This window comes from Pteropus vampyrus, unplaced genomic scaffold (assembly GCF_000151845.1).
Source record: "Pteropus vampyrus isolate Shadow unplaced genomic scaffold, Pvam_2.0 Scaffold17, whole genome shotgun sequence".
Taxonomy (NCBI): Eukaryota; Metazoa; Chordata; class Mammalia; order Chiroptera; family Pteropodidae; genus Pteropus; species Pteropus vampyrus.
The window spans coordinates 9,569,372-9,592,306 of record NW_011888798.1 but is presented as its reverse complement, the minus strand read 5'-3'; the positions used below and the strand labels follow the sequence as shown (position 1 = coordinate 9,592,306).

The following is a 22,935-nucleotide window of genomic DNA, read 5'->3' as shown; positions in this document are numbered from 1 at the left end:
TACTAGTGAGGTATCATACACCTAGAACTGAGAGGCAACTCAAAAGGGTGTGACTCTAGTCCCACCACACACCACCCACACACTCCATTCATACACTGGGACTTACAGCAGAATATTAGCCATCTGCTTCTCCCTTCATAAGCAGATAGGAACTGTGGCATTTTGTTGTTGTTAATAAACTATTTGTTTATTGTGGCAACACTGATACTAATAAACATAAGATATTCACCCTAACTTTAAAGAATTAGAAATTAAAATAACAGATGAATTCTCACTGATCAAATCAGCAATGACAAAATATATTGGTGATTTATTGCTAGGAGAAAAAGAAATTATGATACATTAGTGGCAGAAATATAAATTGGTATAAAACAGTGGCATTTTTCTTCTGTAGATCAAAGGACTGTTTCACTTTGCACTTCATTTGTTGGTTTCCTCCCTTTCTAAAGATTGAATCCACTCTCCCAGTGGCCAGTTTTAACTGCTGACAGAAACGGTAACTACTGATCAATGTAACAGTCTTCTCATTTTTGTCACTATTCCCCAAAGTCTAGTTTCTCAGTAAAAAAGACTTGTTATTGATAAAAATCTGCTCTTCCTCCATATACAATAGTCTAATCGGGTCTAACTTTTGCGTCTATATTTACACATGAAATGTTTAGTGTTTGGGTCTCAATTACTTTTTCTTCACTTCTAAAGAGTACATTCTTCCTGCCCTCCATCTAATTCTCTGTCTGTAACCACTCTGAAAGTCTGAGGTTTCCAGAGATAATTCATCTACTCATAAATATTTAAAAAACTAATTCACAATAATTAAATCTAACACTTTATGAGTGTCTTTTTTGAACGAGGCATCATGGTATAATCACCAATTTCACAATTTTAAGAATACGCCAACGATCATAATGGTAGAATGGGTAAAACGGTCAGACCATAAGGCCAGCTACAACCAAAACGCATGCTCCTTTTGCTCCACATCAATGTTATTAATAAGTGCATAGGTCCCATAGGCACTACACAGATACTTTCTAGAAAGGCCAGGCATTGAAGTATTACCTCATTCCATTAGGTTATTTTGAAGATTCATAAAAATATACAAAGTGCTAGTAGATATTTAAATTCATCACAGAATGTTCCCTTATATTAAAAATAAATTGCAGCTCAATCAAGAAAAATTCTAAAAGTTAGTAAGCAAATTTGCAAATAAAAATATTAAAATATTCCTATAAATTGGGTGATCTATAAATGAAAGAGCCAACCAAATGCAATGTGTGGACCTTGTTTAGATCCGATTCGAAATCACCAGCAGTGAAAAGACGCTTTAAGTGGGATAATTTTAATATGGGCCAAATAGTAGATATAATAAGGAATTAATTGCCTTTTAATTTGTTAGCTGTGATAATGATACTGTGATTATTAAAGAAAAGTCCTTATTAGAGATTAAAATCGAAGTGTTTATGAGTAAAATATAATTTATTGAATTTACTTTAGAATACACCAGGGAAAGAAAAGTTATGTAGGTAGGAGGCACAGAACAGAACATGTCAATAACTGGCAAAATGTTGGTAATTACTAAAGCTAGGCGATAGCTACACGGAGATACCTTATATTATTCTATTTTGTAATACATTTGAAAATTTCCATAATAAAGATGTTTGGATAAAATAAAAGTCAGTACTGTACTTTGTAAACTTTCTTTCTAGTAAAACTTTGGGTCACCATGTTGCAAAGTTGAAAGATAACTTGAAAATCCAACAAATATTTAGCTCTTGATATTTCTAATGACATAAATTTCTTTTACTGTTTTAAACTCTGTTAGTAGTGATTTTAAGTAGTGATTTTAAGTTCAGTGATATTTTCCATTTTACTTGCTGTGAAGTATGTCTGTGTGTGTACACACATAAACACATATATATACACACATATATGTGTGCATATATTCAGAGAGAGGCAGAGAGAGAAGTAGGGATGGATGGATGGATATGGATGTGTAACATGAAAATCACACTAAATGGAACTTCAGAGGCAAAATGTGATTAGGGGGAAAAATGTCATTTTCTATATGAATTCTTTAGAAGTTTCCCAAAGTCCAAGTAGCTGCACTGATTATTCCCCATTTGCTCCCTCAAGCAGGTAGATTACTTCCTGGCATGTGTCTTCACACAGTTTGATCAACGGAGGTACCAGCCTGAGATTATGGAATGGGAGATTACAGAGCAGGATAAGGAAGATCTGGTACTGGCTGGGTCCCTCTGGAACCACAGATGCTGCCTTTGGCCCCTCCTCCGTAGCCCCAGTCCCTATTGAGCTCTTGTAACACTATTTTTCTCCCCTTGTCCTCTTAGTGGTCATGGCTGTCTACTATTTATTGCTGGTTTCTTGGTGGCTCAAACTAATTATTGGCTTAGTTAAATTAATCTTCTCCATGCGTCCTAATAGTCTCTCATTAAAATCTCTTCAATTGAACCATCTGAGTAAAATTCTAATTTATGCCAGAATTGACTAATGAAGTAGTATAAGAAAACAATGTTAACAAGTTCAGGTATATACATATATAAAACTCTATATATGTGTGTGTAAAAAGTATTTATAATATATACACATACATATATATTACATATATACATATATTTTATTAAGAAGTTAAGAATTATTAACAAATATTAAGAATCCACCTAAGATTATAAAGAAGTTAAAAGTAAAAGAATGGGAATAGATATAGCTGGAAATTACTAACAGAAATTTCCAGCTATGTCTATTCCCATTCCCAATAGGCTGGTGCAGTTATAGTAATATTAAGACAGACTTTAGGTCAGAAAACATTATGAGGGAACATAATGAAAAGAGGAAAAACTCTCTAGAAAAATGTAGCAATTATGAACTTGTTTTTAATTGATAACACTACCTCAAACTATGTAAAGCAAAATCAACAGAATTATAGAGAAAAGTTAAACTGACAAACGTAGAAGAGCATTTTAACGAACATCTCTATAATTGGTGGATTAAGAGAACAAAAATTGGAAAGGATATAGAATAACAAAATTAATAAATTCACTATAATGGAAATAAATGAAACACATGTCCAACAATTAGAAGATACATATTCTGTTAAAGCACTTGTGGAACACTTAAAAAAAACTTGCTAGACCATAAAGCAATAACTTATCTGTTTTTGTCTCAAGATATTAATTTGTATTTCCTAGAATTTTATGTAAATGGAATCATACTCTTTTGGGGGAGGGGCTGGTGTCCTTCACTCAGTATAATTATTTTGAGAATCAGCATATTGATGCATGTCAACAGTTCATTCTATTTTATTGACCAGTAGTATGCCATAATTTGTTTATCCACTCAACGGTTAATGGCCATTGGATTTTTCCAGTTTTTTGCCTATTATAAATCAAGTTGCTATGAACACTCACGTACAGAAAAAAAAAAGAGTTTGCATTCTTTTTTGATGAAGCAGTGAAAAATAACTACTTCATCAGTGGTCTACGCTTAAAAAAATATATATACACACATATACATATGTATATATACATGTGTGTATGTAAATGTTTAAAAGCAAAGTACATTTAATAATTTTGGTGAACTTATTGAAGTAAAAAAAATACAGAAAACTGCACAAATCTTAAGTATATAGTTTGATGAATTTTTATAAAATGAATATACCCATATAACAGCACTAAGATCAAGAAACAGAATATTATCAACACCCCAGAAGCCTCCCTTGTGACCCTCTTCTTTTCACAATACTCCCCCAAGGAAGGGTGGATGCTACCTGAGTTCTATTAGTATGTTCTATGTATTTTACATAAATGCTTATAAATAAATTAGTATCATATTTTATATAAATGGATATAGCTTTTTGTTTGGCTTCTTTTACTCCAACGCTATGTTTTTAAGATTCATACAACCATTATATTATACAGCTGTAATTTGTTCATTCTCATTGTTATAAGTTCTCTATTATGTCAATTATTTCCCATACTGATGATGGACAATTGGGTTTTAGCTAGTGAATAGTGCTATATGAGCATTGTTTACTAAACATATATAGGTACCTATATATCTAAGGGTAGGATTACGAGGTCTCAGAAACTGCATATGTTCAACAATAGTAGATATTGCCAAACAGTTTTCCAAAGTAGTTGTACTGATTTTCTTTTCTAATAGTAGTGTGAGATAGTTTCATGTTTCATATCTCTATTTTTTTTTTTAATTAGACCATTCTGATGGGTGTGTATGTGTAGTGGTATTGCAATTTTGTTCTCATATAGATCTCCAAAAATTAGTGTGTACATATATACATACATATAAATATACATATATACATATATATATAAATATACACATATACATATATAGATATATATAAATTAGTACATATGTTGATTGGAGCACGATTAACTTTATTCCTCAAATCCATTGGATACTTTTAGATAAAAAGTCTGAGTAGGTTAATCTAAAATGAAAGCAGCAGATAAGTTCATCTATTAAAACATATACCTATATTTTCCAGCTTTGTTGAGATATAATTGACATATAAAGTTGTGTAAGTTTAAGGTGTACAATGTGCTGATTTGATATGTGTACATATTTTGAAATGATTACCACAATAAGGTTAGTTTACTCATATGTATCACCATGCATAGTTACTATTTTGTGTGTGTGGTAAGAACATTTAAGATCTACTCTCAGCAACTTTCAAGTACCCAGTGCAATATTGTTAATTATAATCACTGTTGCACATTCGATCCCAAGAACATATTTATCTTATAACTGAAAGATTGTATCCTCTGACCAACATCTTCCCAATTCCCCAAACCCCTAGCTACTACTAGTCTATTCTTTGTTTCATGAGTTCAGTGTTTTTAGAGTCCACATATAAGTGAGATCATACGCTATTTGTCTTTCCTTGCCTAACTTATGTCATTTAGCATAATGACATCAAGGTCCATCCATGGGCCACAAGCAGTAGAATTTTCTTCTTTTTTATGGCTGGAATACTGTGTGTGTGAAGGGGGCGGGGGGTGTGTCTCATATTTTCTTTATCTGTTCATCCATCAATGGATACTTAGGTGGTTTCCATGTCTTGGCTACCATGAATAATGATGAAATGAACATGGGGGTGCAGACATCTCTTAGAGATGGTGATATTACTTCCTTCAAATATGTACCCAGAATTAGGATTGCTCGATCACGTGGTAGTTCTAGTTTTTCTTTTCTGAGAAACCATAATGTTTTCCCTTATGGCACTACCAATATACACTCCCACCAAGAGTGGGTTCCCACCAGCATTTGTTATCTCTTGTCTTTTTGATAATAGCCTTTCTAATGGGTGTGAAGTGGTATCTCATTGTGATTTTGATTTCCTTGATGATTAGTGATATTGAACACTTCTTTCTGAATCTGCTGGCTTTTGTATGTCTTCTTTGGACAAATGTCTATTCAGCTCCTTTGATCAATTTTTAATTGGATTACTTGTTTTTTGCTATTGAGTTATATGAAATCCTTATACAGTTTAGATATTAACCTCTTAATGGGTATATGGTTTATTAATATTTTCTCCAATTTGGTAGGTTGCATTTTTATTTTGTTTCCCTTACTGTGCAAAAGCTGTTTACTTTAACGTAGTTCCATTTGTTTCTTTTTCCTTTTTTTTTTTTGCTTGTGCAAAATATACACCTATTGATTATGCACCAATAATACTTCCAACACAGCCAAGTCTCTCTCTAGACTCTTACATAGTCCTCATTGCTAAAGGAGGGGCAAAACACTGACATTATCCTATAATACAAATTAACACTATTCAAAATACCAAGATTTGGTTTCTCATTAATTAGATGACTTAGGCTGTATAAAATTGATGAGTAAATTTTTGTAACTTATATTTTCTAGATTTTTTATACCCATACTTCAAGGTTCATTCATACTTTCAGCTAATTATCCTTATCTTATTAAATTTAGAGAATAAGCCTGGTGTTTTATATCATAATACTAAAATAATTTAACAAAGAATCTTCTTGTAGCAAAACCACCAAGTGCTTCAATTTTTGTTCACTGATGCAAAAATTCAATTTACATTTAGCCAAACAAGTAAGGATTATAACACTACACAAGCAGTATCTAAATGGGTGATGTAACAGAAATTCGTCAATTTTAGAAGAATACAATGAAAGAAATTAGGTTGTCATCAAGTGATACTTTTAAAGAATACAAATCACAATATTATCTCATACTTTTTGCAAGACCCTTAAATACCACAAGTCTTCTCCTCTTCTGTGCAAACAGATAATTAAAACATAAATTTCCAGAGAAATGAAATACAGTTGTTTCAGAACACCATCTATACAAAAAGTATTAACTAATGATGAAGGTAGCAATGACAGTGTGCAATACTAAGCCTAATAATTCATGCAGGCATCTTTATCTCATTAGATGTAAAGAAATAAAGGGCATATAGCAAAACTTTTGTTCAACTGTACACTAAACATTTCATATATTAATAAGTTTGTCAATTATTTTTAACCATGTATATCCAGTTACACATTACCAGAATAAATACATGTACATAAATAATAATTTAACAAATACTTAAACACTATATCTAACACTGGGCTTAGTAGAGCACGGATTCAAAAATGTAACATGAAGTTTTTCATCATCTTCGAAAACTAGACAAAACAAGAAGATGGTTTACCAAAAATGTTAAATATTAAAAATAACAACAATAATAACCGAAGTATAACTAGAAAGAACACTTTGGCTACACATCTCAGGGAAACAAAACAAAACAAAACAGTAAGACACAGTTCCAAAGTGGGGGGCACACTTGCATTGCAAAGTCAAAAATCCCTTCATTAACAAGAGGATAAGTAGATTGGTAGCCAGAGGATTGCAGAGTCCAGTCTGGCTGCAAGGAGAAACAGAGGAGGCAAGGCTCAATGACAAACCCCAAATAGAAGAAACAGAGGGAGGTCAGGGCAGAAGTGAGAGACCCTATACCATTAGCTACCCTGATATGTTGATTTCTCAGACTCAGGAAATATAAATAAATTACATACAAAAATAGTGTCACAAAGAGGATAGGTGTTGGTCTAGAACATTACTCTAACCCTCTATGAGATGATCTTTTGCCAATAGTAGGCTCAGGACAAAAATGTTCCTCGTTGAATGATGAGTAGTGATTTAAAAAAATCAATGCTACAAATAAAGGAAGCTATGGCAAGAAAGATGAAGAAATTAAATGTGAACTGACAAGTCAGAAAAGTAAAAGAATAATAGACACTAGTGAAATGAAGACCAAGTAGAAGAAGAGAGAAGAAGCACTGCTAAAAGCATAAGAAAAAAGTATACATAGGAGAAGATTGAAAGGAAATTTTCAAGGATAGTAAAAACAGACCAAAAGAGTTTTAGAAAGATAGAAAATACAAATAACACAGATGAAGTTGAAGATGAATCGACAAGTATACTTGGTATTTTCAGATGAATCGACAAGTATGAATCGACAAGTATACTTGGTATTTTCAGAGAAAATCAAAATAAAGGAACTGAAAAACTGTTCTCTATGTGATTTAAGAAAAGTTTCCAGAAATAAAAGAATAACATAAACTACAGATTAAAATAATATAGCACATTCAGGAAAGAGACATATAAGCATCAACACCAAGCCGTGTTTTACTAATGTATTGCCAAAATGGATAAGGAGACAAAAAAGACCAAAAAAAAAAATGAATCCCCTCTATGGAGAGAAAAATGAGGCAGCCATCACACTTGTCTACAGCAAACACTGGAGCAATGTCTACAACATGGAGCAGAAAAGAAAGTGAGACTGAGGAATTTCTTATACAGCCTATTTGTCATTTAGTATAAACTCAGTGAAAAGACATTTAAAATGCAAAAAACTAGAAAACTGACCTCCCATTAGCCTGCCTAAAAAAACTTTAAGATAATTTCAACCGAAGAACGTTGCACAGAAACAAAATTAACTGGAGGGAAGCAATGAAATGACATAGCTATTTAAATAATCTGCATACAAAAAAGAATGTAACAGGTACAGACAACACAGAAATTACATATCTCACAAGAGTAAAGGGGCAAAAAAGGCAAAGATCATTTAAAGTTGGTAAAAAATATATATATTTACATATATTTCTATAGAAACAAATTATAAGTATTTTTAAAGATACAAAGGTGACCATCAAGAAAAATAATTTAAACAATTAATATGATGTGCTGTGAAAGGACAGAAAGAGCAATATACCAAATGTCACTGCAGATAATTGGGAATCAGAAAACAATGCCTAATAAAATAGAGAACCAAATAGATCATAAAAAGCCATAAATTTTAAAGATTACCAATGGATTCAAACTCCAAACTTTTCAAATTACTAAAAGTGCATACTAAACACAAAGAACACTTGGATTGCACAGTCATATATTTAGTGGATCATCTAGTGGATATATAGTAACAATCTTAGGAACAGAAATCATACAAATACCGATGACAGACTTAAGACCAATGTAACTCTAATGTCAATGAATGAAAGTAAGATTAATATTACTTAAAAGAAAAGACAAACTGAATCACAAAGGGAAATCTAACTCTGGAACTTCAAAACTCATCTAAAGAAAGTGTCTTAAAAGTGTGAAAACAGAAAAATGGTCAAAGGCGTGCTGAGAAAATATGATCAGAAAGAAACAGTTGTTGGGATAGCAACTACACAAGAATAAATTCAGAGTACAGAAAGAAAGAATTAAGTAATTTTATAATAATATTTTATAATGATAAAGAGCATAATCCCCAATGAATGAAAATTTAACAGTATGATTTCTGCGCCCAGTACTATGGTGGTTTAGGTTTTCCAAAACCCTTCCCTTTGCAAACACCTAGAAATGCTAAATGAGATAAAATACTATCTTCTAAAATGCAGAGCTGGTCTGAAGGAAAGTAGGAAAAATTAACAATGGCCAGAAACAAAAGAGAAAGTCAAACCCAGAGTGGTTAAGTGTGTTATAAAGCCACAGGACACAATGAAGGTGTCCATGGACACCATCAACAGAGAACCTTAAGACTTAACGGCCAAGCAATGGGAATAGGTCTTAAATCTACACAAAGTGGACAGAAGAAATGAGACTTCTAAACAAAACTTAAGCCTAAGAAAGGTACAAACTAAGTAAAAATGGAAAAGTGGTGACAATAGAAAAAAAGATATATGGCAAAAGAAAATGACTAGGAAATAATTTTACACGTATATGGTCGATTGCTTTTTTCACAAAGGCGCCAAGGTAATTTATGAAAAAGAACAGACTTTTCTACATATGGTGATGGAATAAATGGATATCAGTAAGAAGGAAAATTAAACCTAGAACTCTTATCTCCCTCTATATACAAAAATTAATTTGAGATGAATCTTATGTCAAAAAATAAAATTAAACTTATGTCAAAAAATAAAATAAAACCTATAAAGTTTCCAGTACAAAACATAGAAGACTATATTGGATAGGAAAACATTTCTTGATGACAACATAAAAAGTACTAACCATATAAGAAAAACTTGATCAATTAGATTTTATCAAAATTAAAAATTTCCATTCATCAAAGGATACCATAAAGAAAATTAAAAGACAAGCTACCGACTGGGAGAAAAATATTCATAATCCATATATCTTGCAATGATCTTATATGCAGAATATAAAAAGAACTCAAATCAATAACAAAAAACAATTAAAACATGAGCACAATGTTAATATATATTACATATAATGTACACATATATATCATATATGTATCATATATAAGCACAGGGAAAGATGCCAACATCATTAGTCATTAGGGAAATACAAATTAAAATACAATGAGCTACCACTTGAAGATCCATTCATTCTGAATGGCTAAAATGAAAAAGCTGACAATCTCAAATGTTGACAAAGACATGGAGCATCTAGAACTCTCATATTGTATGTTGCTGATGGGATGGAAAACAGTTGGGCAGTTTTCTTACAAAGTTATATAGACACCTATCCTAAAAGCTAGCAAGAGAATTAAAAACATGTTCACAAAAGACTTGTCCAAGAATGTTAATACCATCTTTGTTCATAAAAGCTCTGAACTGGAATTACCCCAAATGTCCATCAGTAAGTAAATGAACAAAATAGCTGTCTTATGTTCAGAGATCAAAACAACATATATCTCAAACACATGTTGAGCAAGAGAAGTCAGACACATACAAACTGCATGATTCTGTTTGTAACAAGTCCCAAAATAGACAAAAGTAAGATATGGTACAGTATAGGATAGCTCACTGAATATAATAGGAATCCATAAGTCCATCTAGGGATGGATGGATGAATGGACAGAGGTCGGGGAGACTGATTATTGGGGCAGAATGCCATTAATATATCATCATTTTACAACTGTCATGGCAAAAATTATTTTAAACAAGAATCATCTATGGATGCTAAATCCAAGTGGGAAAATCAGATAAGGAAAAGCATATTTGCATGGTCTCAACCTCTCATGTTAGTTATTTGTTAAATAGGTAACAATTATGCAAGGAAAAAATAGTAACTGTATGGGAGAGAAACCACAACACTTTGATCAGCAATCAAAATTGATATTAATAGTAAGGGGCTGACAGATACAGCATGCCTTTAAAAGCAACATCCTAAGGACAGAACCTTGATCTCACTTATGTTCTAATCCAGAAGGGACTGCAAAATCTAAATCCTATCATGATAAAACATTAAAATAATTGAGATACTTTCTGGCCTATATTCTTCAAAAAAAATGCCAGTGTCATGAAAGGCTAATGATTTGTCCCACATTAAAGGAAAGAGATATCACTAAATGCAATAAACAATCCTGGACTAGATCTTGTACTTAAAAAAAAATGCTAAAAGGGATGTTATTGGTACAATTGACGACATCTTTGTAGATTAAAGTATTGTATAGAAATTAAATTTCCTGAATCTGATAACTGTACTATGGCTATGTTATATAATTAGTTTGTTCTTAAAAACTACATACTATACTGAAATATTGTAGCTTAAAGGAGCATGACATATACAATCTGTTTTCAAATGGCTTAGAAAAAAATAAATACTAATATGAGTGTGTATGCATGTTTGTGTGTGTGTGGAGAAAAAGAATGAGGAAATAATAAAGGAAAAGTGAAAAAATGTTAAAAATTAGTGGATCTAGGTAAAAGAAATATTAAAGTTATTTCTATACTTTTTATTATAATTTTTTTATAAGTTGAAATTATTTCAAAGTAAATAGTTAAAAAAACAAAAAGAGCATTAAGTAACTATAAAAAAAAACATTCTGGTGATAGAAGTCAGATCAGTGGTTGCCTAATTCAGGGGGATGGGGTTGATTATATGGTGATGTAATACCTTCCATCACCTTAAATAGCTGATGAGACGTTGACTGAGATGTTTAAAAACACAGGGATATATACATACATCAGAATCCATTGAACTGCACACCTGAAACCTGTGCATTTTATAAAATTTAATTATACCTAAAAAAACCTTTTAAGTCAATAAGGAAACTTAAAGTTTAGCATGAGGTAAGATTTAATAATTAAAATTCATAATCATAAGCCCACCTGAAAATGAATTTAAAGTTTTGAATTTAAACTGCCTATATGACCTGGGAAACCCTAAACTAAGAATTTAATTTTGCGAACCCTCCCTAAAAGAATTTACCCACTCTTTAGGTCTCTTCAAGAGTCCCAGAGATTAAGATTATTTAATTATTAAAACAAAATTTTTTTAAAAATACTTTGGGAAATTGAACCATCATCATCATCAACAAGAAGCAAAATTAGTTTCCAAAGGACTTCGGATATGTAAAATAAGTATGTCGTAAATATTTACAGAAATAAGAGATGGAATTATAACGTGGCAAGAAACAAGATACCATCAACATAACCAAGCAGGCAGGAACTGGATATTCCAGGATTTAAAAATACACCCTATGATATCAAGAACAGAAAATAAAATGTTCCTATTCTCCAATTACAAGAAAGGAAAGGACTGACTGTTCTTTAACCTTAGTCAGCTAATCCCTAAACTATACTCTGAAATTCAACAAATCCTTAAACATTCTAGCTTTTTAAAGTCTCCAGAGTTGACCAAAGTCTGATACAATACCAACTTCTCTTTGTTTAAAGATTCTGTGTCTAAGAAGCACAGTTCTCCCTTATTTAGCAAGTAATAAATTCAGCATTTTTGTTTCAAACATATTGAATGGGTTTTGGTTTGAGGTTATATTGAGTGGTGATCTCTTTCTTAAGAGAATTCAACAGATTAATTTAACAGCAAAAGGTAGGATTGGTAAATAAGAATAAGAGTAAACAAAAAATATCTAACCGAAGTACAGAAATTTTAAAAATTAAGAAAATATGGAAAAGAATATGAGATAATGGGATACCAAGAAAAGGTCTAACATAGTTATAACTGGAGACCAAGGAAGAGAAAGATAATACTAGAAGATACAGCAACTAATAATTTTTCAGAACTAATGAAATACATCAATCCATAGATTAAGACCTATAAATGCAAATAAAACTATACCTAGGCACATCATAATAAAACTTTTGCATAGCCGAACAAAGAGAAAAATCTTAAAAACAGCCAGGGGAGGGGGTGGATGGTGGGTGGAGGGAAGACAAATTATAATAGCATCAAAAATATTAAATACCTAGGAATAAATTTAATGATATATATAAAAGAACTATAAAACCTTATTGAAAACAAATAAGGGGAAGAACAACTGAGATGAAAATAAATAAAAAGCAATTACATAAATGGAAGAATAATTCATATTCATGGATTAAAATACTCTATATTACAAAAATGTTGTTTCTTCCCAAACTGATATATAGATGCAAAATAGTGTAATTCACAATCCCAGCAACTTTATTGTGAAAATTGATAAATGAGTTCTATAATTTACAGGCAATGCAGAGAGCCAACAATAGCAAAACAATTTTTGAAAAGGAACAAAGCTGGAAGATTATGCTACCTTATGCCAAAATATCTATTATAAAGTTATAGTAATTAAGAAGTAATTAACACAAATGTTGGCAATCAGAAAATAGAACAAATTATCTACATCTGTACTGTCCTATATGGCAGGCACTAGACACATGTGGCTATTTAAATTTAAATTTTAACTAACTAAAATTAGTTAAAATTAAAAATTCAGTCCTTAGTTGCACTGGCCACTTTCAAGAACTCAGTAGCCACAAATGGCTAATAATGACTAAACTAAACAGTATATATACAAACATTTCCATCATGGTAAAAGTTCCACTAGAGAGCACTTATCTAAAAGGATACATACAAGATTACCTGATTTATAACAAAGTCAACAGTTTAATGCAGTTGGGAAAAGTTGGTCTTTTCAATAAATTTGTGATGGATCAGTGAGTCACCCATATACAAAATTAAATAAATAAATAATCAATAAACCCTGACTTCTACCTAACATATAAAAAAAAAAAAAAAATCAATTCCAAATGGACCGTAGATCTAAGTGTAAAAAATAAAACGTTTTTAGAAGAAAACAGAAAAGCAAAGATTTCTAATATAGAATGCAAAAAATGCCAGCCATAAAAGACAATACTGACAGAGTTTTCAAATGACATTAAAATTGAGAACTTCTACTTATTAAATGACATCATTAAAAAAGAGAAAAGGCAAGCCATAGCCTGAGAAAAATTATTTGCAACACATCTCCTGACAAAAGACTCTATTCCAAAATAAATCTGACAAAAGGCTCCTTCAAAACAATAAGAAAAAGGCAGACAGACAACCCAGTAGAAAAATGGATGAGACATGAAAAGGCATTTAACAAAAGAGGATATCCAAATGACTAATAAGCATATGAAAAGGTGTTAAACTTCATTTATCTTCAGAAAAATAAAAGTAAAAACCTCAATGAATATCACTATATATGTCTACCAGAATATCTAAGGAAATTAAGTATGGACAATATGAAGTTATTTGTAAGAATATGGTATACTGCAACTTTTATACACTGTTGATACAAGTATAAATTGGTACAACCACTTAAAAAAATGTTTGGCCAAGTTAGGGGTTGAACTGATAGCCCCCAAAATGCATAGTTGAAGTGCTAACACTCAGTGCCTCAGAATGTGACCTAATTTGGAAACAGAATCATTGCAGATGAAATTAGTTAAAATTAAGTCATCGGGGTGGGCACTAGTCCAATATAACTGATGTCTTTTTAAAAAGGGAAAATTTTGACACAAATAGAGATAAAATTATGTGAAAAGTCACTGGAAGCGACAGCCATCCAGAAGTCAAAGAGAGAGACTTGGAACAACAGATCCTTCCCTCACAGTCCTGAGAAGGAAGCAACCCTGTCGACATCTTGATTTGGGACTTCTAGATTCTAAAACTGAGACAATAAGTTTCTGTTGTTTAAGATACCCAGTTGTTGTGGTACTTCATTAAGACAGTCCTGGCAAACTAATACAGGCAGTAGCTACTTAGTAGAATATATGCATATTTTATGACCCCAACAATTTCTCTTCTTGGTATAGGCATGACAGAAATGTATACATATATTTACCAAAAGACTTTTATAAGAATGTTCATAGCACTGTTTTTGCAAGAGCCCCAAACTAGAAACAACCCCAACGCTCGTCAACAATAGAATCAATAAATAAATTATGGTATATTTACACAATGGGATTTTATATCACAATGAGAACGAACCAACTATAGCCATATACAACAATATAGAAGGATCTCACAATGATGTTGTTGAGTGAAAGAAGTCAAACACAAAAGAGTATACATGGATGATAACATGTAAAAGTAATCTGTGGTGTTAGGATAGTGGTGTTAGAACAGAGTAGTGATTGGGAGGGGGCAAGAGGAAGGTTTCTGGGATACTGGTAGTGTAATTCTACTTCTTAATCTCAGTGATGGCTATATTGTAAAATTTCTTCAAATTGGGCCCTTAAGATCTGCACACTTTTTTTCATATATGTTATATACCATTAAAAACAGTTTTTAAAAAACTGAATAGGTGAATTAAACAGCAGATCAGAACTATAAGGGAGATATTTAAAACAGTCATTAATGTAGCACAAACACAGAAAATATAAGAGACATTAATGGAAGCATAGGATAGAGTGAAAACATCAAATATGTCTAACTGGAATTGCAGAAGAAGATAATAAAGAGAATTGTTAAGAATCATTATTTGAAGAAGAGCTAAGAATTTTCCAAAATCAACATGACAGAAATCTCAGATTAAAAATGCACAATAATCCCAAGCACGATAAATTAAAAATATATACATATACGTGTGTGTGTGTGTGTGTGTGTGTGTTTGTTTGTGTGTGTGTGTGTGTGTGTGTACTGGATAGATTATAGTGAAACTGCAGAACTCCAAGAACAAATAGAAAATCTTAAAATCAGACAGATAAGAGACAATGATCTATAAAGGAATGATAATTAGACTGATTCCTTTGTGGGATATTTTGCATTTTTGGGGGGGGGGAGGGAGGAATTTTCAAACTCACAGAAAACCCCAAAAGAATAATACAAAGAAGACGCTTATACCACTACCAGATTCACTCTGTTAACATTTTGGCTGACGCACTCAAAGTTTCTCTAAACATATACCTGTACTTTTCCTTGGGGAAAATGTAGAAAGTAGGCTGTAGATAGCAGGATTCTTCATCCCAGAATTCTTTATCATGTATTCCCCAGGAACAAGAACATTCTTCTATTAAACTATAACACCTTTACCTCATCTAAGATAATCAACACTGAGTCAATAACATCATTCTAATAGAGTCGAGATGAAATTTTCCTAGTTATCCCAAAAATATCCTCTAAAGTTTATCTTTGTACTTATCCAAGAACTAATCAAAATTTATGCATTATTTCAGGTGTTCTAGCTCTTAGTTCTCTCTCAATTTGGAAGATTCTCACTACTTCCCTTGGTTTTTCGTGACACTGAATCATTTGAAGAGTTCAGGTCAGTTGTCCTGAAAAAATGTCCCACATTTTGATCTGGTTTGACTGTTTCTTCATGATTATTCAGTCAAGTATTTCCAGGAAGAACACCACTAAGGAATGTTGCATCCATCTCATATACCACATTATGCCTGTAGCTGTCCCACTAATGGCAATAACAACATTAACCAGTCTGTAATTTTTCTCTTTGTAATTAATAAGTAACCTGTAGAGTAAAATTTTGAGACTTGAGAACACACTTTTTAATGGCAACTCTGGAAGCCAGGAGACAGTAGACTACAACTTTCAAAGTGCTAAGGAAAAAACTGCTACTAACGTAGAGCTGTATTGCAATGAAAATATCATTCATTAATAAAGGCAAAATGAGGTATATCTTGAAATTATTTCATGATCCAGTAAAAAAAAAAAAAATTAATGGGAAGACACACATATGTGCATACGTGCGCGCACACACACACAAATGATTTTGCACAGAGCTTTGTTTTTTATATACTTGCCAGGGATTTAACACTTTTAGCATGTCTTGAAAAAACTACTTTACCTGCCATTCCTTCTGAGGGCAAAAGTGATGCCATCTTTCTGGAAAGGAAGCAGCTTTTCTCTTAGTTTGTCAGGCAGAAAATCCAGCTGTTTATAAGGTTCACTTGTCAAACAAGACATCTGAGGTATAAGAGATCTTTTTATGTTATCAACTCTGGACATGATCATCCTAAAAAGAAAGAGATCACAAAAGGGGAAAGATGGGGTTAAATTACTAAGTGTATCAGAGAATTAAATATAAATAATAACATTAAAGTACTTATCAGTAGCCTTGATAAACTACCTACATAGATATACACTGGTTAAATCATGTTCCCAGAATAAGCTATTAAGAAAATTTAAACACTGATTCTAAAAGCAATTACTTAATGCACTCCCTAAAAACTCAGCATCCTCTATTTCATTTGTATTTCTAATTGAGCCATACTATAGCCATACTCCTATTTAATAAATGTGTTACTGAGAAGTTATAAATCAACTACATTACAAACTGAATAATTTTTAAATGATTTTGCCACAGAAAAATGAATCCTTTTTATAATTAATCCTTTTACAGATATATATATTTTTATATCATACAACCAGGTTTTCTAATAATGGGGTAAAACTGCATTTTAAAAATTCTAAATTACAAAGACATCAACTCTAAATTTATAATAATTAAATTAACTCAATATTATTAAACAAGATTTATTTTTAAATATTAAAATGAATTTTCAAATCAATTGCATCTATGGTATAAGCTCTTTGATTAGCACCTTCCTACCACTGGGTTTCCACAGATATAATTTTAAGTTTCCAACACATAAAAATTTCACATATCTATAATTTCTGAAAATTCTGCAAGGAAAAGTCCTATTAAATCCTAAACTATAAAGCTTTTCTAATAATAATACTTTGTATTCATTTATTTTTTTAAATCTTATAAGCTTTTGAGTCAAACTGATGACAATTGCTGGGAAGCAAAATCTCAATGGATTTAGAAAATGATCCCAAGAATGGCAGTTTTGCAGCTTATTTTACATATCAGAATCAAAGGAGGAGACTAAGGGAGAGTTATGTGAAATCCATCGGTGGTAGATTAAGGGGACAGGAGAAAACAAAGTGAGGAAATCTCTGGGATTGGATAAAAAGTAAAATGGAGAGACATATTGTGGGTACAGAATAGTTAGCATTTACAGCACATAGAAATGGTATTTGGGGAACAAGATAACAGTGAGAGGTTCTGTGCTTTGGTCCCTGGAGGTTGTCTCCAAGAGATCTGGAAAAGATTACCCTGATGTTTTAAAGGTGTTATCTTAGATGCAAAATGACAATAGACAGACTCATTTAAGGTAAAGATTGACCTTCGTTAAGGAAGCTACAGGCTCGGATGTAACTACCACCAAGACTCGCTTTTAGTTAGAAATTTTTATGTTCAGACTACCCTGTGTGGTTACTCTCGGTCTCTGAGTTTGCAGGGCCCATCAGCTTGTCAGCTTTAGTATGTGGCCCCTTTTTTGTCCACAATTTATTGAGCACCTACTCTACATAAGACCTGGTGTTACATGCTGCAGAATATTCAGAGATGAGTAACATTCCTGGTCCTCAAGGAGCTCATGATTTTTGGACCCATCCTCAGATGAGGGCAGAGCTTCCTCCCCACCCCCAGTCTCAAGAGAAGAAATCGGGGTGGGTGTGAATCAGAAACAATTGTGTTTCAAGGAGGCTTTATTTGTGGGGAGTGGGGTTCTGCCTGGTCCTGTCCTGCCAGGCCCACTCCATCCTAGCCAGCTGGCTTTTCTTCTTCTGGATCTCCAGGGTCTCCTCCTTCCAGATCTCCTTGGCTAACTCCCTGGTCAGTCTCCGGTACTTACTGAAATTGAGCTCTGAGTCCTGATTCACAAACAAGCTCTTCATCTTGTCATCTAAGGAGCTCACATCCTTGAGCAGCTGAAGCAACTACTGTGTGGCCAGTTTCTTAAACTCGTCTATGCTGAGGCTGACCTTCTGGCCCTTTAAAGGTGAAGAAGGTGGTGATCACTGTCTTGATGGCCGCTTCCAGCTCAGTCAGTGGCTCTGCTGCCATTAGGACCATGGGGCTGGAGCTGATGTCCTCACAGGGTTGACCGGGGCAAGTAGCAGAGATGGGGTGCAATGCCACTACTTTGTATTTACATTACATCTTTTCATCTGTTTATATGTAATCTCTTTCCGTCTTAAAAGAGATTTGCTTTTTTCTCAATTACTTGCAGACGTACAAAACTTTAGCCTACCTTCTCCCTCAAAAAAGTAATCCACCTCTGTGTTCAATGCCTAAGAACTTTAAGAATTCAACGTTATTTATTAATAAAAAATAGGTACATGGCACACCCTCACGGAGCTTACATTCTTGAGACTAAAAATAAACTAATAAACAAGATGATTAATTATAGTATAGTATAAACGTTATGAAGGAACTTAAGAGTATGGTAATGACCATGCTAGGTAGAGTGACAGTCTGAAGTAACCAAAAGAGTCAGCCAGGTTCAAAATTGATAAGAGCATTGTAGGCCCACGGCATCAGCAAAGGCCCTGAGTTGAGAAAGGGCTTGGTGTTTTCTAGTAACAGAAAGGAGACCAATGTGGCTGAACCAAGGGAAAGAATGGTATGAGATAAAGCTACTGAAATAAGCAAGAGTCAGATCACAGAAGAACTTGATAAGGACTTTAGATTCTATTTAAGAATGAAGGGAAGCCAATAGAGCTGTGCTGTCCAATATACTATTAGCAAGATGTGGCAATTTAAATTTAACTAAAATTAAAAACTCCTCAGTTGCCTTGATCATGTTTCAAGTGCTCAATGTCCACGTATGGCTAGTGGCTATCATATTGAACAGTGTAAATATAAAACATTTCCACCTACACTGAAAGTTGTATTGGACAACACTTACGGAGAATTTTAAGCAGGAGAGTGACACAATCTGACTTATATTTCAAAAACCACCAATGGAGGACAAAACTATCAATAGAAAGGCAGGAGATAAATGTTCTTATAGGACATGGCCAGTCCACGAAGACTCCACTGCTTCAGGAGGCAAGTGGATTTAGAAATGATGTATGACTCAGACCTGTCTGATAACCTCTTCGTCAACCCCAAGGAGTTGGAGTTGTTACATCCCTAGTAACAACAAAAACAACCACAAAACTGAGTAAAGAATAGAGAATGGATCAAAAAGGAGAAAGTGTGAAAGCAAGAAACTTTATCGGGCTACAAAAGACAAGGAGAGAATCATCTTCAGCAGTGGAACTGGAGAGATTGGGGAAATGCAAACAGGACTTGCTGATGGAGTACATGTGGAGAATGGAGTACATGTGGAGTGATAGAGTTGATGAAATTTACTGATAGTAAAGACGAAGAAAGGGATGGATTTAGGAGAAAAAAATCAGTAAGTCTTTTAGAAATATATAGTTAGAGATGGCTATAAAATATAGAATGGAAATGTCAAATAGGCTTAGAAATATATGTCTGGAATTCTAGGGAGAACACGAGGCTGGATACATGTTATCTAGGAGTCGACATGGGATAGTGAATCTATATCATTCTTTGAGGTCACCCAACATCTAGGACTCCTGCTATGTTTAGGAATTTCCTCACATTACAAATCTGAGTGGGAATTAGACATCACCTTCCAATAAAAAAGCTAGAAGTATCAGATTCTTGTGTTCCCAGGCTGTCTTACAGGTAATGGATTTGCTAATCAGATACACCTATTCTGGACTTCAGTCCAGAAAGTCAAAACTCAGAGGAGCAAGGATCAAGTGAAACCCATTCTGGCAAGAACAGCAACAGTAGAAAAGAGCCATGTCCACTTTCCAGAAGTAAAAGGGGCTCAGAAACACTTTTCAGGATCAATGGTACAAGGGGTACCAGGGTTCAGCATGGAACACTGGCAAGAAGCTAAGAAGAATATACAAAAACCATTCTACTATTACTTTTGTTGGTTTTTTTACAATGTAAAAATTTTAACACTCCAAGAAAAAATACCTGCTACATTGAGGTTGCATTACAATTTATATTTAGGTTATGTTTATATTTAGGTTAGATTTAGGTTAGGTTATATTTATTTTATGAGGACTGAATCAGGTACTCTATTCGTAAAAATAATCAATGAAACTAAAGTCATCTTAATAAAAAATTTGTTTTGAGTCACAAATAAGAGAAAAATCAATTTAAATGTGAAGATTAAAGAAGTCTAAAATAGTATGAAAATGTTTAGAAAAATTTCAATTAAACTAAAATTACGGTGTGGCTGGCTCACTAATGATTCAAATAGGCACTGAATAAATAAAGAACTAAAAAAATATATAGTGGTACAATCTAATTAATAGAACATGAATGTTTTAGTTAATACTCAAAATAAAACAATTTTTAAAAGCCTTTTCCCATTTATACTATCTTCCTAAAGTCTACAAATTATAATGTTAGAATAAAAAGTGTTTTGTAGTTGAGCCATCTAGGTTCAACTGCTGCAACAGGACATTGTAACTAACATTACATTAATAACCAAACACTCAGGCCTAATCCTCTTTTTAAATTATCAAGAAACTAACAGTTATAATAAATATGCATGTCTCTCTAATTATGAAAACTGTAAGGATTTAATTCAGATATTCAGCAAAAAAGGTTTTATTCAATGTGTACATACTATTTTACTTTTAGTAAGGTTGGGGGGGCTAGTAATATGGAGCCAGCAATACCATGTTATTAAAATTTTTAATACAACTATTGGCTAGAAAAATGTGGTGAAAGTAGAATCTAGCAGAACTCATTTTCTAAGTAATTTTCCTGATAAGCAAAGCTTGAGGAGAGAATGAGGGAAAGTTTTTATTTTCAGTCTTTATAATCAAGATGGCATTTTTGTAATTCAATTGGAATTCACTAATGAATTCTTAATAGCAGCACTGTGTTGAGAAGAATCAGATATTGTTAAAATATACTACCAAGAGATTTATTTTGGGACTAATGAGAAAAGGGCTGGTCAGGGAAATTACATACTTTGAGGAAATAATTTTATTTTTATTTTTTAATTAAAACCTTATTAGATGGGATTTACAGCAGAATAGGTATAGACCAAGAGAGAATACGTGAACTATAAGAGATATTAAAAATAAATGAACCAAAAATATCAATTATGAGAAAAAATGATCATACTGGATTTAATAATTAATATCTATATGCTGCTTTAAAAGACTTATCTTAAATAAGATTCATAGCATTGAATGTAAAGAATGGAAAAAGACATTATACACATCAAAATATAGCTGGTGTAGCTTATACACCAGCTATAAGCTACACCAGTGTAGCTTATGTGTTAATAACATCAGACAACATATGTTGAAGGCCAAAAAAATTATTAGAAATAAAGAGTATTTTATAATGATAAAAGGTTTAATTTACTAGAAAGATAAACATAACCTAAAAATATGTAAAATATATAAGGCAAAACAAACAGAAATAAAAGGAAATTTTGATGGAAACAAAGCAGACTAGCAAAATCCATAATTATAGTGGGAGATTTTAATACATTTCTCTCAGTAATTGATTACACAAGCAGATTAAAAATCTATAAGGATATGGAAGATCTGAAGAACAAAATAAACAAACCAGTCATTTGGTACAAGGACAGAAATATTCTTTTTAAGTTCATTCTGTGCAGTCAGCCTAAACTTGATCTGACAAGCACAATATAAGAAAAAGATATATACAAGCCATTTTCTCATATTTATAGGTGAGCAAAATATTAGCAAACCACATACAGCAATAAATTTAAAAAGAAGAAATCTAGACTAAAATACGCTTATTTTAGGAATACTAGGCTGGTTCAACTTTCAAATCTCAATCAATGACAAGTTGATCTTAAAACTCATGTGGAAATGCAAGGGACCCAGAATAGTCAAAACAATCTTGAAATAGAACAAATTTGGAGAACTTATACTTTCTAGTTGTAAAATTTACTACAATGCTTCATAATCAAGATAGTGGTCGCTAGATAGATAGATCAATAGAAGAGAGAGTCCAGACATAAACCCTTAAATTTATGGTCAGTTGATTTTTGATGAGGGTATCAATACAATTTAATAGGAAAAGAATGGTCTTTTTAAGAAATAGTGCTGGGACAACTAAATATCCACATATGAAAGAATAAAGATGAACCTATAACTCACACCATATACAAAAATTAACTCAAAATGGATCAAAGACTAAAATGTGAGTGCTAAAACTATAAAATTCTTCAAAGAAAGCTTAAGAGTAAATCTTCAAGACCTTAGAGTATGCAATAGTTTCTTAAATACAATGGCAAAATAATTGCAATAAAAGAAAAAATAGGTTAATTGGACTCC

The 22,935-nt window shown here is 32.5% G+C and overlaps 1 protein-coding gene and 1 pseudogene across 5 annotated transcripts in view; both read right to left on the bottom strand.

Moving 5' to 3' along the window:
* ZRANB3 (zinc finger RANBP2-type containing 3) overlaps window positions 1-22,935 on the bottom strand; it is a 262,163-nt gene that overhangs the window by 226,676 nt on the left and 12,552 nt on the right. For all 5 annotated transcript variants that reach the window (XM_011354495.2, XM_023527494.1, XM_023527492.1 and 2 more), the window contains exon 2: window positions 16,574-16,741. In XM_011354495.2, the coding sequence (XP_011352797.2) occupies window positions 16,574-16,740 (167 nt within the window). In that variant the 5' untranslated portion in view covers window position 16,741. The remainder of the gene's footprint in view (window positions 1-16,573; window positions 16,742-22,935) is intronic.
* LOC111736061 lies at window positions 18,283-18,640 on the bottom strand (annotated as a pseudogene).